The sequence below is a fragment of the Procambarus clarkii genome, chromosome 18 (assembly GCF_040958095.1).
Source record: "Procambarus clarkii isolate CNS0578487 chromosome 18, FALCON_Pclarkii_2.0, whole genome shotgun sequence".
In the NCBI taxonomy this organism is placed as follows: domain Eukaryota; kingdom Metazoa; phylum Arthropoda; class Malacostraca; order Decapoda; family Cambaridae; genus Procambarus; species Procambarus clarkii.
The window spans coordinates 23600303-23618582 of NC_091167.1; the positions used below are offsets into that span (position 1 = coordinate 23600303).

Genomic DNA, 18280 nt, shown 5'->3' on the forward strand with positions numbered 1-18280 from the left:
TTTTTATGTTTCTTTGAAGTTAGTTATACACCCTCAACCCCTACCCAGCATACATTGGACCCACCCCACCACAGAACCTTGCCCATGCACTCGTCCACCCCCTATCCCTTTCCCCACAGAACATGCTGAAACGCTCGTATACCCTAGTTCTAAGTCAGTACAGTATGTGTACTATGGTCCCCATCGTTACTGTAAGTACTACCAAAACAGGAGGATGGGCCGAAATATTTATATACTGTATTATAGTAACTGTTTTTTCAGGTAATGCTAATATGACTGTAAAACATCTTGTCAGTAATTGATTTTTCCATATTCTTATCTGCATGGGCAGGGGTCAAAGTTTTTAATTGTATACCTCTATGTTGAATTATTAGTGTAGCAGATTGCCAAGTGGTGAGAAAATTACATGCATGGTCTAATGACGATGGTAAGACAAGAAAAAAAAGTATATACTGTATCATGACCACATTCTCACTTTTGTGATGGGAATGCACTGTTTCTTAGTGGGTAGATGGTGGGTCACTTAAACCTCTACTGCTTTGTTACCTGCTTGATGGGGGTTCTGGAAGTTCTTTTACTTCCCAAGCTCGGCCTGAGGCCAGACTTGACTTGAGAGCTTGGTCCAACAGGCTGTTGCTTGGAGCGGCCCGCAGGCCCATATATCCACCACAACCTGGTTGTAGGTTTTGCTGTGGATACTGGATGGTCTGCTCTGCCTATTTGATGCATCCCTTCACCATGAGGGAATTGTGAACAAGAAATTTGGTGTGTGGAGACAACATTCTTAATTTTAAATTGGATAGCTTCATCCATGGAAGTACAGTACTATGGTACTTAGCTGAAAAAGTGTGGATATTTTTATTTTTGCATCACATGTTTGTATTCTGACATATTTAAGACTTCTGCTGTTTGCATTGTACTATATCTTTTTAGATTTTTAATATTTGTTTCAAAAGGTTCTTTCTCTATTTGAAAATGTTCAAAATAATGCATCTCTAATTTAAAATGTCTTATAGTACAGTAAAAAGCTTATAACTATTACTAATGAGGTTGACATTTTTTAGGCATCCAGACCTACGGGTAAAGTTCTCCTACAAATGGGTAATGTCTCACCATCTGGAGACCCGCACTAAAGTTTCCAGCCACTTGGGTATGTGATAAAACTGGTTCCTACTATTCTTGGATAATACCTTCGTGGGTATGGCATGTGCAGTATCCATTACAGTGTCATTTAACCCATGTGTTGCTAAGGGCTATTTGGCCATTGTCACCCACATGCATAAAAAAAAAATCTTCTAAACCTGTTAATTTGCATTCCCTGATCACAGGAAAAATAAAATGATTATAAGTGGCATATTTTGGCCGCTATAGGGTGGGGAAGTCTGGCAAAAAAAAAAAAAGAGGTGCTGACTCGGCATGCGTCCGAGGCGGTATGCTCAGCCCCAGCTGTTGGGCAGGAGTGGCCACAAAGAGATAATTACCTAATTATTTCAATGTCTGATTTTTCTTTGTTTTTTTTTTTTGCTGTAATATTATTCAATGGTGTGTAGTGTGATGTATTTATATAATAAAATGTGTGAATCATTGCTGTACTCAAAATTATGGTGTGCATATTGATTCAATTATTGTGTTCAGAAAACAATAAACAAATACTTTGTTGGTTATTACACTATATACGCAGGTTATATATATACGTATCTGCATGTTTTGTTCACCATAACAAACCACTAAGTTGATATTGCGAGTCAAAAGGCAGAGAACTTGTGTTCTCTGATCTTGGGAAAAATAATAAAAAAAATCGTTAGTGGCATATTTTGCCCACTATAGGGCGGGGAAATCTGGCAAAAAACAGGCGCTGACTCAGCGTGTGTCCCAGACGATCTGTTGCTCCCTGCTGTCAGGCAGGAGTTGCCACAAAGAGATAATTACCTAGTTATTTCAATGTCTCTGATTGATTTTTCTTCATTTTTTTTGCTCTAATATTATTCAACAGTGTGTAGTGTGATATACCGTATTTATATAATAAAATGTGTGAATCATCGCTGTACTCAAAGCATATTGTTGATTCAATTATTATGTTCATCAAACAGTGAACAAATACTTTGTCGGTTATTACACTATATACACAGGTTATATATAAGTATCTGCATGTTTTGTTAACTACAATGAACCACTAAGTAGGTATTATGAGTCAAAAAGCAACGAGGAGGGACCGCAACACACCAGCCAGCTACTCGCTGTCACTCGCTCCCTCAACACCTCACTTGCCCACATTCTCCTCCCACCATACTGTTTTTGCTTTTATTCTCTATATACAGATGTTATATATAAGTACATGTTTTGTTCACCACAGCTGTAAAACTAAGCTGATACAATTTGTTCAGGCACTAAGAGACATCGCTACACACAGTCAGCTGGCGGCTGCCTCCCTCACACATTCAAGGTCAGATGCACTAAAATTTCACCCCCAACAATACTCTTTGTAGTGTTATTACCCTATATACACACATTATATATAAGTATTTACATGTTTTGTTCACCATAACTATTCAACTAAGCCGGTATAGTGCCCAAAGAGCATAGTGGCCACCCCTACCCAGCATGATAAATCATGCCAATGTCGCCACCTCCCTCACCAAAATGGCTTCTCCCCCACACTCCTTTTGCTGTTGTTATACTATATATACACGTTATATATAAGTATCTACATTTGTATTCACCATAACGAACCACTTAGTTGGTATGCTGAGTGGCAGTGGCAGGAAGTGGCAGCCCGCCACCGGCTGTCACTCGCTCCCTCCCTCGCCTCACCTTATTCGCCACCATTCTTCTCCCACCATACTGTTCTTGCTTTTATTCATACTATATACAGGTGTTATATATATGTCTCTGCATGTATTGTTCACCATAGCAAACAACTAAGCTGGTATAGTGAGTCCAGACAGTAAAAGGTGGTCACACACAGTCAGCAGATAATGCTACCTCCCTCCCCACCATGATTACTCCTCCCACTACAGCGCTAATTATCACCAACAATCCTGCTATTACTGTATTAGAATCCTGGTCATTTTTATCACAGTCAGGGGTCTTCTCTAATACTATCATCGCTAAATAATAGCATTTACATATATATTATGGCATTTTTAGGCGATGCTGTGGTCACAAGCTGGTCAGCAGTGCTGTGAGCTCATGCTACGTGCGCTAGACTTGGTGGCTCACTCACTACTGAGGCCCTTACACCCAGGAATTTGGCCCAGATTTTTTTTTTTTTAAATGGCGTTTGTTTACAAGAGCCCTGATGAAGGTGAGGTGAACCCTGTGTATCCGCAGGCTGTTTAAATCTTGCATAGTACTCCATCGCGTCATATGACTCGATGCGTAATTTATTGCAAGTTACTCAACCCTGCATATGATATGTTGCGCAGTTTAAGGGTTAAAAATGTTAAACAAATCTCCAAATTATTGGCTTCAGTGTCGTGAAAGTTTCATCCCAATATTTTCAGAAATGGATTTTAGATGTTTTTTTTTAGAAAGAAGAACATTATAAGGAGAACAACTCCTATTAACGGGAACTGAGGGATAATGCAGTAATAGAGAGATGCAAGCACCTGTCTGACACACACAGAACAATAGTAGTAAGAAGTGTCCACAAAGTGGATATGCAGCTGGTGTCTTTATAGCATTGCTGAGTACAGTAATACATAATAACAACTAAAAATGAGTATGTATGTTATTAGGCTCTATTTTGTTATATATCATATAAATATATTGCTCTATGTTAATATCTGTTAATTTTACCAATGTCCAATTTTTTTTTTTTGGTGGGGGGGGGGGGGATTATCTTCTTGAGGTTATCTTGAGATGATTTCGGGGCTTAGCATCCCCACAGCCCGGTCCTTGACCAGGCCTCCTTTTTGTTACACATCCCCAGGAAACGGCCCGTAGCAGTTGTCTAACTTGCCAGGTACCTATTTTCTTCTTAAATAGGGGGCATTAGAGTGAAAGAAACTTTTTTCCCCCATTTGTCTCAGCCTTCACTGGGGATTGAACCCGGAACCTCAGGACTACGAATCCGAAACGCTGTCCACTCAGCTGTCAGGCTCCCCCCCCCCTTTTTTTTGTGGGTGAGGGGAGGGGCACATTTTTTTGTTTTCAGTTTTTTCTCCTTTGTTTATTAAAACTTGTACATCATGGAGAATGCATAACAATCACTATGTGAAACTAGAATGAAATTGGTCAACAAATAAATGAGTCACAGCTGGCAGGACTTGGGACTTAATTTTTTTTTGGTTGATTTTTCTCAGATTTCAGACTATTTTCTTTTTTATTTTATTTTGATGATTAGGGACCAGATTATGTAAGTGATAGAGCCCTAAAATCTTCATATAGATCCCCCTAAATCATTATAATTATCCCTATATTTTGTTTGTGGTTTTTTTTCCTTCATTAAAAAATACAACTACAACTTTCACATATTCAAGTACGAATGCCAAGCAATATTTATTAAAACTTGCATATGGCATGACATCAATTTGAACTACTATATATATTGTCTAGAAATTTACCTACAGTGGTACCTCGGAATGCGATTGTCCCTGTATGCGAGGTTTTCGGAAGGCGAGGTGTATTTACTCCAAAAATTTGTCTCGGAAGGCGATGGTTACTTCGGGAGGCGAGTTAGGACGCGAGTTTGTTGATACGCATACAGCCGACCTAGCGCGTTCGTCGCCCCTCCGCCCCTCAGTTTATTATTGTCTCGCGCTCAGTGACTACCCCCACATCAATTCTTCTCGCTGATTTTCAGTGTTTTGTTGGATTTTTGGTGATTTGTCTATACAATTTGTTATTATATATCTCACCATGGGTCCCAAGAAAGCCAGTGGTAAGGATAAAGGCCAGAAAGCTCATGTGAGGATGACAATAGAGGAGAAACAAGAGATCATTCGGAAGCATGAGAACGGTACACGTGTTGTTGAACTTTGTAGGCAGTACAACAAAGCCACATCAACAATATGCACTATACTTAAGAAGAAAAATAAGATTATGGGTGCTAAAGTGGCAAAAGGAGTAAGAACATTAACGGCACAAAGACCACAAATACTTGAAGAAGTGGAAAAGTTGTTATTAATTTGGATACACGACAAGGAGTTGAGGGGTGATAGTGTTTCGGAGGCCATTATTTGTGAGAAAGCCAGGGTGTTGCACGAAGACCTTCTAAAGAATACCCCTGCAACGAGTGATGCAGATAAGAAAGAGTTTAAGGCAAGCAGGGGCTGGTTTGAAAAATTTAGAAAGAGAAGTGGTATCCATAGTGTTACAAGGCATGGGGTTATGTGATGTGATTATGGAAGGGGACTCCCCTTCCAAACAGTAACTCCTCTCCTCCTCCCCCCTCCTCACCATCTTCCATACGCCTACAGCACTCGACAGCAAGGTAAGTAATAACTGGAACACAGTTTTGTAGGTTTATTTAGATGAATTAGGTAAATTAGGTATAAAAATTTAGTTTGATGTGGGGTTTTTGGGGTAGTCAGGAACGGATTAATTCATTTCCCTTTATTTCTTATGGGGAAATTAACTTCGGAATGCGAGTTTTCGGAAGGCGAGGCGTCTCCAGGAACGGATTAAACTCTTATTCTGAGGTATGCCTGTATATTTTTCTCCATGAACAGGATTTTCAACTGAGACAAACTGTTGAACTCGGTGTCTGAGCGATTCACACCATTTTTACATATGTGCAAGGTTCTTGGGTCTAAGGTTTCCTGCCCTAGTTTATTCATAGACCCATAACTTTGGGAGTTACAGTATAACTTTTTGCATCTAAATTTTGCGCATATTTGGAAGGCCAGCGACACTTTTTTATTTTTTTTACAGTAACTATACTCTCAAACTCAATTTCCCTGCAGGAAAATGAATGTTGTATGCCTTTTGTAAACTTTGTTGTAAACTTTGTAATCACTCCAGTCTTAGTTTCTAAGTGTATGTTGGTAGATATGACCTTGTGATGATTGTTATATTCAAGTGTGGAGCACAGTGATAATGGTTATGTAGTTAGTAATTACTATGTAATGTGTGTGTGTGTTAGTGTATAAGCTTTAATGTACGTTATTTATATAGTGTTCACTTTACACAAAAGTTCATGTTCTGTATTATAGTAATTTTTGTATGTGAACCTTGAGAAATTTTGGTCAGATAGATGCCTACAACCAAACTTTAGTTTTATTTCTTATTTGCAGTTTGTGAATGAAGACAGAACTTGGTAACAATTTTGTGAGAAAAATAAACTGAGTATTGCTTCTAAAGCAATGTTTTGTATTCCAAGTAACATTTTACTTAGGTTCCAGTTTGAACAATAATGTAAATATAATTTATCTTAAAATACCTATATTAAACAAAATTTCTGAAATTTTCACATTTTATTTTCATTACCTGTGTTACTAGGTGTAATGATTTAATGAACCCTCTCACAGCGATACATGTATACAGTTGAATTTTGTTTTTTATTTTGCATGACTTGCCAAATGCATCCAAAGTATAAATTCAACATCCTGAACAGTTTTGTGGAGACACCTGGGAGCACGGCGGTGGAGGTCAATCTGTAGCAAATAATTGGTTACCGTTCAAATCTTGGTCATTATAAGTGCTTTGATTAATGACAAATTTCTAATAAGAAAATAAAGTCTAACAACAAATCAGCATAAAAATATTTGGAAAAATAAAACAATTTCTTTTGCATTTTTTAATAAAGTTAGTTAAAACCCTTGGGGTGTGTGTGCTTATTTCTTTTTTAAAGAAAAAAATTACAATAGGAACATTTATAATGTATAGTTACTAGGACTATTTTAATTATAAAAAAAAAGTCTTCTCATTTGATTTTCTGTGTACTGTATGTAATTACCCAACAGTAGTTACAGGATGAAAGCTATGCTCGTGGTGTCCATCTTCCCATCACTGTCATACTGTTACATGACGTGTGTGTGTGCATAACACCATATTGTCATATGACAATGTGACGTGTGTGTGTGTGTATTCTTTTGGGTTGGCTGCTGGATGGAATGAATGTAGCTCGAGGATGGGTTATGCGAGTAATGTAAAATCACACACGAGTCCATCTTCAGTACTATGTCCCTCAATGAGAAATTTGTCATTAAAAGGTACTTTATTTACTGTTTAAATTAGAATGATATATTTAGATATGCAGTTGATTATGAATTGTCTAGACAGTATAAATATGGGTGTAGACTAAGAACTATTGTTAAAACACATTTCTCAATTTAGTTGTTCTATACAACTAGAAGATACGTTTATCTTCTAACTCAACTGCAGTATACAGTTATAAAGTTTTATACAGTATTCTAATTTTATATAGTTCTGTCTATTAGATATTTTATCTTCTAGCCAGTATAAACTGTATTGATATTATACTGGCTAAGGATGCCTATTTAATTCACATAATTGATGTTAAAAAGTTTATACTGCTTCTGGAAACTTGAAGTTTATTGAAGTAAACAGTCTAGTCAGAAATGGCATGGGCACAAATATAAAATTGCTTTTTTGTATAAAATTTAGTTAAATTGATTGGATGGTACACCATATATATGTATATACTACAGTATTAATATTTAAGCTTCAAGATTAAAGGTATAATTTTTCTTGCATTATTCTTTACCATCCTTATTCAAACCTTTTTCTTTTATTGATCAAAGTCTTCTGGTAAGCCTCACGTAAATTTAAATCAGTGGGGAGATGGTACTTAATTTTTGTTTTTCCGTAATTTAAATGTAAGGTACAGGCAGGTTTAATAGTAGCTCAGTAACCATATGCTGCCCACACTCTTAACAGATATCCATTCAGCCTGTCCTCCTAAGGTTACCCAATGTCAAGAAAATGGTCAATTTAAAGTCTTCTCCTTACCTACCACAGGACCCAAAACAGAAAACGGGACGTCGCTTTTGTGAGCTGCTTCCATTTTCTAGTACGACAATTTTTGGCCTTAACGCATACGAGCAAAAAGCGATGTTCTTTGTTGGACGGGTTGATCCATGCTGCTTCCCAAAGTTTCTATTTTTGTTTTGTACATTTTTATATTATCTTTTATAAATGTGTGCCAATCTTTCGTCAAATACCTAATACTGTAACATTAAGTTGTATACAATGCTGTGATTAAAAAATATTAATGAAAATGATTAGAAATGGTTATTACAATTGAAGACTGGTTTTGCAAGGGACATTTTGTGAAGGGTTTGGTACACTACCATTTTATTTGGTAATGTGACATTTTTATTTAACCTATTTACGAATAGCTTTAATTATAAATGTGGACTAAATACTGTACACAGTGTATATACATGTGAAATTTGTATTTCAGTAGATGAAATTGGCTAGTTTTTCCAGGGCCACCGGTATATAATCTTGGGGTATAGGCTCTCCAAAACCAGCCAGATGATTATATCACCCTTTAGTTTAATTCTAAACTTTCACTCCTCTGTTGGACTTAAGGAAATTGGTACAGAGCACCACTTGGTTTCCGAACTTTAGTTATCCGAAACTTCCAGTTTCCCGATTGGGGTTGGGGAGTCATGCTACCCGAACAAAGTTCGGGTAGGAAGGGGTCCGCCAAGTGTCACGCCGGCTTGTGGTGGTGGGTGGGCGATGGTCCAGTTTGCCCACTGTGACTTCACAGATTCACGGCCTATTATTCCTATTATTTTGAATTGTCATAAGGCTGGAATGTTCATTCTGTGCTTTTGTTTTACATATCTGCACAATCAAGAAACATCTGTGCACCATGTTGGCTCCAAATGCACGCATTGCGTCAGTGGTGGGTGGATGGACGATGGAGCTTAGGTGGGAGGCAGTATGAATGAGGGGGGGGGGGAGAATCAGTGAGAGAGGGGGGGAGGTAGGGAGAGATGTTAAGAGGTAGGGAGAGATGCTAAGAGGGAGGGGGAGGTAGGGAGAGATGCTAGGAGGTAGGCAGGAAGGGATGGAAGTAGTGAGAATTAGGGAGGGAAAGGCAGGCTGGCAGGCACAGGCAGGCAGGCTGGCAGGCACAGGCAGGCAGGCACAGGCAGGCAGGCAGGCAGGCAGGCAGGCAGGCTAGCTTGCAGGCAGGGAGTGAGTGGTAGTCACGCGGTTGAACCGCGTGACCTTGAGAGATGGGATGTAGGGGGCGGGTGGTTTGTTGGTGGTGGGGGTGAGACCGGCTCATTCCCGAAGATAAGCCTAACACACACTACCCGTTAGCATGATGGCAGGGAGGGAGGCAGGCTGGCTGGAAAGGAAGCAGGCTGGCAGGCTGGGAAGGAGGCAGGCAGGCAGGCTGGGGAGGCAGGCAGGCAGGCTGGGAAGGAGGCAGGCTGGGAAGGAGGCAGACTGGCAGGCAGGGAAGGAGGCAGGCTGGCAGGCTGGGAAGGAAGCAGGCTGGCAGGCTGGGAAGGAGGCAGGCTGGGAAGGAGGCAGGCTGGCAGGCTGGGAAGGAGGCAGGCTGGCAGGCAGGGAAGGAGGCAGGCTGGCAGGCTGGGAAGGAGGCAGGCTGGGAAGGAAGCAGGCTGGCAGGCTGGGAAGGAGGCAGGCTGGGAAGGAGGCAGGCAGGCAGGCTGGGAAGGAAGCAGGCTGGCAGGCTGGGAAGGAGGCAGGCTGGGAAGGAAGCAGGCTGGCAGGCTGGGAAGGAGGCAGGCTGGGAAGGAAGCAGGCTGGCAGGCTGGGAAGGAGGAAGGCAGGCAGGCAGGCTGGGAAGGAGGCAGGCAGGCAGGCTGGGAAGGAGGCAGGCTGGGAAGGAGGCAGGCTGGCAGGCTGGGAAGGAGGCAGGCTGGCAGGCTGGGAAGGAGGCAGGCTGGCAGGCAGGGAAGGAGGCAGGCTGGCAGGCTGGGAAGGAGGCAGGCTGGGAAGGAGGCAGGCTGGGAAGGAGGCAGGCTGGGAAGGAGGCAGGCTGGGAAGGAGGCAGGCAGGCAGGCAGGCAGGCAAGAAGCGATATATGGGTGTTGAAGTGAACCGTGAACCACGTGACCTTTGAGAGTGTGTGTGTGTGTGTGTGTGTGTGTGTATGGGTTTGGGGTGGGGGGTGGGGGTGGTGTGTCGGTGGTGGGGGGAGAGGGGGAGGTGTGTCGGTGGTGGGGGGAGAGGGGGAGGTGTGTCGGTGGTGGGGGGAGAGGGGGAGGTGTGTCGGTGGTGGGGGGAGAGGGGGAGGTGTGTCGGTGGTGGGGGAGGGACCGGCTGACTCCGTAAGCCTAACCACACTCCACAGACCTGTGACCCAGATTTGTTTCTTAAATGTACAGTACATCATCGTATATTTTAGGCAGGATGTTCCTGCAGGCTGGCAGGAAACATCCAGAGGATGTTTGCCAGACGTCTTAATAATCAGTTAGGAACAATTAAGGACTTTTATAAAGCAGATCAGGACTTCACTTATTGATGAGTACAAACAAAACACGGTCGCATTTACGCCATGAACCTGACGATTTTTTCCCTAGAGTTTTTTCATAAATTTTTCGGAAAAATTTCTTTTTACATTTCTAGTTTATTTTTTCCCCTCTATTTCTCGTATACGAACTTACATGTTAACCGACGGTTCTCGTCCCCAAGGGGTTCGGAAACCAAGTGGTGCTCTGTATGTAATATTTACAAAGCAAATTTTGACTTATGAACTAGCAATTTCAGTGCACTCTTTGAGAAAAATATATAGAGCCCCGGTGCCTTAGGTCTTCCTGGGAGCTGATAACGACTCGTGTAAGATGTTAAGGGTGAAGTTATCCGATTAGAGGGGTGGTCATAGCAGAAGCTCCTTCAGAGGTTATTGCTAAACAAATATTTCACAATATTAAATGCTGTAAACCCTCTTCCTACCCTTTCATATGATCCCCCCTTATTGGCAACATTGACTTTATAGCATTTACTGTATAATAATAATAATAAATCACAACAGCTTTGGTAACCCACTTTAGCTAAGAATCGTCTTTGCCGAGATGTATTACACTTTTTCATCGATAAATTTTTTTCCTCTGGAATATTGTTCAAATCTCATTTTTATCCCACTACTGTTTAATTTGGAATGTACAGACTCAGCAATGAGACTCATAAATGGGTCCTAGGATACTGTAATGATGCCAGTGTTTGTTTACATTTTTTATTAATGACTACTATTGACTGAACTGTTGTAGCTTCACTGATATGATATGCAGTCACATATGATGTGATATGCTACTGCATATCATGCCAATATCTTCACTGGTGTGATATGTAGTAGCATATGAAATCTTGCAACACCAGTACATGTCATGTGTTGAATGTTATACGTTTAATATGTGTAGTCTAGTATTGTATACATATTGATTGTTGCTAGAATGAGAATACTTTATAAACATCTTGCATGCTTTAACAGAATACTAGTACAGTAATTAAAAAAATTATTATTATGGCTGCATTGTGCTTTAATAAACATTTATGCCACACACATGGTTACATAAATACATATAGCATGGGTACTAAACATGTTTTTGACTTGTTACAGATATAAAACTGTTGTCATTGATTATATAGTAATAGATTGGAGTTAACTAGATTTAATATTGTAAAAATGTTTTAACCAGTAATGTAGTAAAATGCATTTAAAAAGTGCAGTATCAACATTTATGAATTGTTGTATTTGCAACAAAGCAATGCAAGGTAATATTAAAGTGAAAATTTTCTGTGGAAGGTTATATCGACCCAAGTTTCTTTAGGTAACCCACATGTCAGTGTACAGTATTGCAATTTGCATAGCAGATTTGTTAAGTTGTTACTAGGTATAGAGTTCCATATAGACAGCTTATGTCAATTAATGTATACCACCTTGTACATGTCTTAAGAGAAGTAATGTGTGTACCTTAATTTACGGTATAAAAAAGCCAGTCATGACTAGGATTGCACGCGAGTTTTAGACTCGGATGCTCTTGCAATATGTTTTGTATATACTGTATACAAGATACAGTGGATTGTTACTACAGGTTTTGGTATAGATTAAAAAAAATTTACTTGTTTTTATCTAGGCTTGCAGGAGGTTTCTAAATCCTGCTTGTACAAACTACTGCTTTACCAAGCCCAAAGTACAGCAATTTATGCGACTCGGCTGCAATACAGACTTTTCTTAAGAAATTAATGCAAATTAATTTGGTTTTGACAAAATCTACTACATACTAACAGTTTTCATTATAGTGTCAGTGTGATACTGTGTAATACTTCCCTATATTACTGTAGAATTTAAATTATTTTGGTGTAAATAAAACCTTTGAGAGTAAATTATGAAAGTGTATTTTGTGAATTTAACTTTAACCTTCAGTGAATGGAATGATATACAGTAAATTACAATAAGTTACAGTACACTCTACTTACGTTTGAAAGGCCTTGGGTTTAATTCCCGCACCAGGACGACAGGTGTTTGGGCGCATTTTCCTATATATGATGCCTCTTTATTTTATTATTATTTTTTTGTTTTCTCACCTAGCAATCACAGCTTGGTGCCTACTTTTGATAATTACTTACCTGGTATTGCAATTAGTTACCCAGAAGTTAGACAACTGTTGTGGATTGCATCCTAGGAAATATTCACTGTTTACTTAAGGGGACCTTGATAAGTCTTTCTCCAGCACTGGGAAACCAAACCAGAAACCATATCATTCAGGATGCCAGTACAAGAGTAAAAAGACAAGACGATAGATGTTAACGGTATTAGATTCACAGGATATTATCGAGGGGAATTTCAAATACTGAAATTCAGGACATTTTGCAAGGTGCAAGAATAACAAACATAATTCAGTTGTGCATAAGTATCCCCCTAAGAAAAATGCAATGAAAATTACATCAGATAATGGAATTGACATGATGGAAATATGCCACTTTCAGTTCCCCCCCCCCCATTCTTTATGGAATAATCATCTGCAGCTTTATGCATTTTTTACACAATTTTATACCCATCACAAATCTATCTACAATAATTTATACAATCCTGGAGTTATATTAATGTTATCTAATTCATCACGTATATGAAAGAAGATTCAATAGTATTTCTTTCACTAACAAATTTGCACAGCAATTTAGCATGAATTAGTCCAGTCGAATGATTACAATTTCTTAGGTGAACAAACAATGCATTGGACTTGTGACCTGGACTAATTCATGCAAAACTATTGGTAAAATTTGTTAAAGAAATATTATTCATTCTTTAATTAAGAGTGGTGAATCAGATAATATTAATTTAAGTCCAGAATTGCATAAATTATCGGTAGATAGATTTGTGATAGGTATAAAATTGTGCAAAAAAACCCAGCGTTGAATGTAATGAAATGCCATTTTCTGGGTGAGACCCGGAGGCTCCCCGGAACTATCCAGGCTGATAGGGATATATTAGATTTCTGGCATCAGTCAGGATTATTTTCATTTCATTTTCCTATATGGATACTTCTATGAGGTGTGGAACAATGTAGGTCTGGTAGCAAGGGATGGGTCTCTGTACCATTAAGTGCCGTTAATATTATGTTGCCCATACATTATCTAGTTAGACATCCACAAAGTCATTAGAGGCAACACTAATATGACTGGAAACTCAGTAAAATTCGACTTTTATATTTATTGAAGATGAGGAAGAGCCAATATTAGATTTGACAACTCTGGGACATGAAGAGTTAAAAAGACTCCAGGGCCATGAGAGGATTGTGAAAGTCAACAATAATTAGATATAAATATTGGTAATCATCTTTAGAGCATATAAACCATCATAAAGCGCTGCCATCAAAATACTTGTCTGGAGGAGAGGGGACAAAAACAGCACATAAGGGTTACAACATGAAAAATAACAGAAGGAAAGGGAAGAGAGGATAATGGAGAGAAGAGGCAGCAGGCATGAGGAGGATGGGGAGAAGGGGCAGCAGGCATGAGGAGGATGGGGAGAAAGGGCAGCAGCCATAAAGAGGATGGAGAGAAGGGGCAGCAGGAATGAGGAGGATGGAGAGAAGAGGCAGCAGGCATGAGGAGGATGGGGAGAAGGGGCAGCAGGCATGAGGAGGATGAAGAGAAGAGGCAGCAGGCATGAGGAGGATGGAAAGAAGAGGCAGCAGGCATGAGGAGGATGGAGAGAAGAGGCAGCAGGCATGAGGAGGATGGAGAGAATGGGCAGCAGGAATGAGGAGGATGGAGAGAAGGAGCAGCAGCCATAAAGAGGATGGAGAGAAGGGGCAGCAGGAATGAGGAGGATGGAGAGAAGGAGCAGCAGGCATGAGGAGGATGAAGAGAAGGGGCAGCAGGCATGAGGAGGATGGAGAGAAGAGGCAGCAGGCATGAGGAGGATGGAGAGAAGAGGCAGCAGGCATGAGGAGGATGGAGAGAATGGGCAGTAGGAATGAGGAGGATGGAGAGAAGGAGCAGCAGCCATAAAGAGGATGGAGAGAAGGGGCAGCAGGAATGAGGAGGATGGAGAGAAGGAGCAGCAGGCATGAGGAGGATGGAGAGAAGAGGCAGCAGGCATGAGGAGGATGGAGAGAATGGGCAGCAGGAATGAGGAGGATGGAGAGAAGGAGCAGCAGCCATAAAGAGGATGGAGAGAAGGGGCAGCAGGAATGAGGAGGATGGTTGAGTAGGCAAGTGTAAGTGAGACTTAACAAGTTCTTCAATGACACCTTTTGGGCAAACACGTCAATAAATAATTGATCTTTAATATTTATCTTATATACCTGAATATATTTTATAATTAATTCTATAAGAAAACTACAGGAGATACCAGATTAATTTAATTACTATAGTAACTGTGTAGGCACAAATTCTGCCACTTTTCCAACTACATTAATAATTAATTGATGATGAGGTAAAAGCTGTCACACAACTCTGGAAATATAGGAGATTCATTGATCAAGATTTACAATATTATATTTTAAAGAAGATAAAATGTTTATAAATTTGTTAATGTTTCATTCTATACATTAAATAGTTCAATAAATATTAAGAAACACTAATGAGATACAGGAGCTAGAAAAAATAGAGGCGTAAAACTAATGGTTTTGAGCCCGGTCAAACAACACTTCCCGAGGAATACTTCCACTGGCTAGTCCCGGTGCGGTCGACTAACCGACACTCTCGGCAGAACACAATCACCCTCTTTCGGTGCCTTTGTAATATTAAAAGTAGTAAGAACCTTTGCTATAAAGAGAAGGAGAATGAGGAAGAGTGTTGTTGCCATGGAGATAACATAATGGCTGAGTGATGTTCCAATATCCAGCCATGACCCTTCTGTCCTAATAAGAAAGAAGAAGTGCAGGGCCATAAAGTCTGACATCACCAGGAACATGTAGAATAGTGCTCTGGTAGGAATCTGCAAACAAATATATATATATATATATAATTACATACTCTAACGTGCTTCTTATTCTCACTACGTAATACTATACTATGTTTAAAATTTGTTCTACCTGACAAAGCAAAATGGAAGATTATTTTTTGTTTTTAATGCCAAACTAAATTTTAAATAAATTTCTTCAAGTAACTTTCTGGAGTGATCAGGGCAGCACAGCTTTCATCATTTGTTTGGATATTCACAGCAGCTTGGCTATTCATTTGACTACAATACTCAGCTATATCATCTTGAAATGTGTAAGTCATATACTTAATTAATGATAATAAATTATCATTAATTTATTAATGATAATAAATTATCATTAATTTATTAATGATAATAGAATTATCATGAGCGATTCAAATGTCACGGAGCAAATACACAAAATCTTTGTTGGAGCTATTCCACTCACCTGGGCTGTATGGATCTCTTCAGACTCATATGCATGGGGGTCGTCGGTTTGAGACCCATACAGGCCAGATGAATGAAATGTTTATTTTCATGGAAGTGTGGATGACAATTTTGTTGGAGCTAGTTTAGAGCAACACTGGAGAGACAGCAGGCTGTAGAAAGTGTACAATTCCTGCTTTTCTTCAAGCTAAATGCTTTCTCATTTTTACTTTATGTATTTTATCTATAAAAGCACATTAGCCGACTGATTCACATCTTGAAATAAAATAACAATTGAATGCACAAGATAAGAGTAAGGTTTAAAACATTCCACAAATGAATAATCAGTTTTCTCTCCTTGCTTACCTCAATAAGTGTGCAGATAGCATGAAAAAAACAGGTAACTAGCAGAAATGGGATGATGATCTTGAAAAGCAGCAAACCACCCATGATAAAAGGAGAGAAAATGGTGATGAAGCAGTAGACGAAGCTTGGATCAAAGCTATTGACACTAGCTATGTTTCCTGTCCCAAAGAACGCCAACACAATGAAGAACAGCTGGACCTTACGTTAAGGACATAATACAGTTCATGTAAAATATAAAATATTATCCACATACATGCTTAATCATATATATATATATACACAGTAATAGACTGTTTTCCAGGGGAGCCCTTTTGGCTCCCCAGAGCTATCCAGGCTGATATGGATATATTTGACTTTGGCATCAGTCAGTGTGAATGGAGTTCATAGGCCTACCGGGGACCATGAGCCAGAACCTGGCCCCTTCAGAGAGGCACGAGGGGCAATGGTCAATAGAATTGCACATGTGATTTGGAGAATTCTATGTCTGCCATCAACTGAATCAGGCACCCAGAAAGGTAAGCATCCCAAAACAAACCCCTATTCTGGTTGAAACTACTACTGAAAAGTCAAACGAGTGGACAGAACTCCTCAAAGAAAAATGAGTAAAGGAGCATGACGTCACCACGTGCTGCGCCGTTGTCTGCGCAGCTCCCCCCTCCCAGGAAGGGATAAGGGGGAGCCCCAGACCCCTCACGCGGGCTAGCCACACCTTCAGTTCTCGGCTGATGTGTTTGAGGCTTGGTCGTGTGACTCCAACTTCTGATTCTAGTTTTCAGTGCTATGCCTTGTGTCTAGTGCTGTCTTCAGGATGGTGCGTGAGCTGGAAGTAATCTTCACAGGTACTAGGGCTACATGTGCTTAGGGTTGCCTTCCCTAAGTGCCCTGTAAGTACCGCCCCTGGGGCTTGGGGTTATCTTCCACAAGTCACCTTGGGGTCTACCTCTGCTTGGTCTTTTGCTGCTCGGTAATTGACTGCTCTAAGTGTGCTGGGGGATTCATCCTCCCATGTTTACCCTGGGATTGCAGCCATGGCAACTCCCACCTGACAACTGGGGCAGAGCAGAACTCCGACGCTTGCTGAGTCGGTGCCTCTTTTTTGCCAGACTTCCCGCGCCCTATTGAGGCCAAAATATGCCACTTACGATATTTTTATTATTTTTCCCGTGATCAGGGAACGCAAATTAACAGGTTTATAAGAAAAAAAGTTTTAATTTTTTTTTATGCACCTGTGGGTGACAAAGGCCAAATAGCCCTTAGCATCTTGGGGGTTAAACATTAGGGCAGTGAAGAAGTGGGATGAATAAGCGAAAACACAAGCTCACTAAATTTAAAATAAGAAAGGATACAAAGAAGTATGCACGTCGAACATCTGACCACTCCAGTACTCTCTCTCCACCTTCGCTCTTCTCTCTACTCCACGTTGCAAACTTGAGCATTGCAATCTGTTGGAAAAAAGGGCAAAGAATGATATAAAAAAAAATATTCTGAGCTGGCCATTCAGTTTCACACTAATGCAAAGCAATACATTACCCACAGACAGGTCTAGACATCACCAGACAATTGTACCTGGTTGATACCTGGTTGATGGGTTTCTGGGAGTTGTTCTACTCCCCAAGCCCGGCCCGAGGCCAGGTTTGACTTGTGAGAGTTTGGTCCACCAGGCTGTTGCTTGGAGCGGCCCGCAGGCCCACATACCCACCACAGCCCGGTTGGTCCGGCACTCCTTGGAGGAATAAATCTAGTTTCCTCTTGAAAATGTCCACGGTTGTTCCGGCAATATTTCTTATGCTTGCTGGGAGGGTGTTGAACAACCGGGGACCTCTGATGTTTATACAGTGTTCTCTGATTGTGCCTATGGCACCTCTGCTCTTCACTGGTTCTATTCTGCATTTTCTTCCATATTGTTCACTCCAGTACGTTGTTATTTTACTGTGTAGATTTGGTACTTGGCCCTCCAGTATCTTCCAGGTGTATATTATTTGGTATCTCTCTCGTCTTCTTTCTAGTGAGTACATTTGGTGGGCTTTGAGATGATCCCAATAATTTAGGTGCTTTATCGCGTCTATGCGTGCCGTACATGTTCTCTGTATTCCCTCTATTTCAGCAATCTTTCCTGCTCTGAAGGGGGAGGTTACCTTGAGGTTACCTTGAGGTGCTTCCGGG

General features: G+C 40.4%; 1 protein-coding gene across 5 annotated transcripts in view; it reads right to left on the reverse strand.

Annotated features, from left to right (window-relative positions):
* Positions 1-14747: 14747 nt before the first annotated feature.
* PIG-N (Phosphatidylinositol glycan anchor biosynthesis class N) overlaps positions 14748-18280 on the reverse strand; it is a 61525-nt gene continuing 57992 nt past the window's right edge. For 3 of the 5 annotated variants that reach the window (XM_045736483.2, XM_045736482.2, XM_069326346.1), the window contains 3 exons: positions 17464-17559; positions 16118-16309; positions 14860-15340 (listed from right to left, as the gene is read on the reverse strand). In XM_045736483.2, coding sequence (XP_045592439.1) covers positions 15074-15340; positions 16118-16309; positions 17464-17559 — 555 coding nt within the window. In that variant the 3' untranslated portion in view covers positions 14860-15073. Of the gene's footprint in view, positions 15341-16117; positions 16310-17463; positions 17560-18280 lie in introns of all 5 variants that reach the window. The other 2 variants (XM_045736480.2, XM_045736481.2) reach the window with 1 other exon arrangement.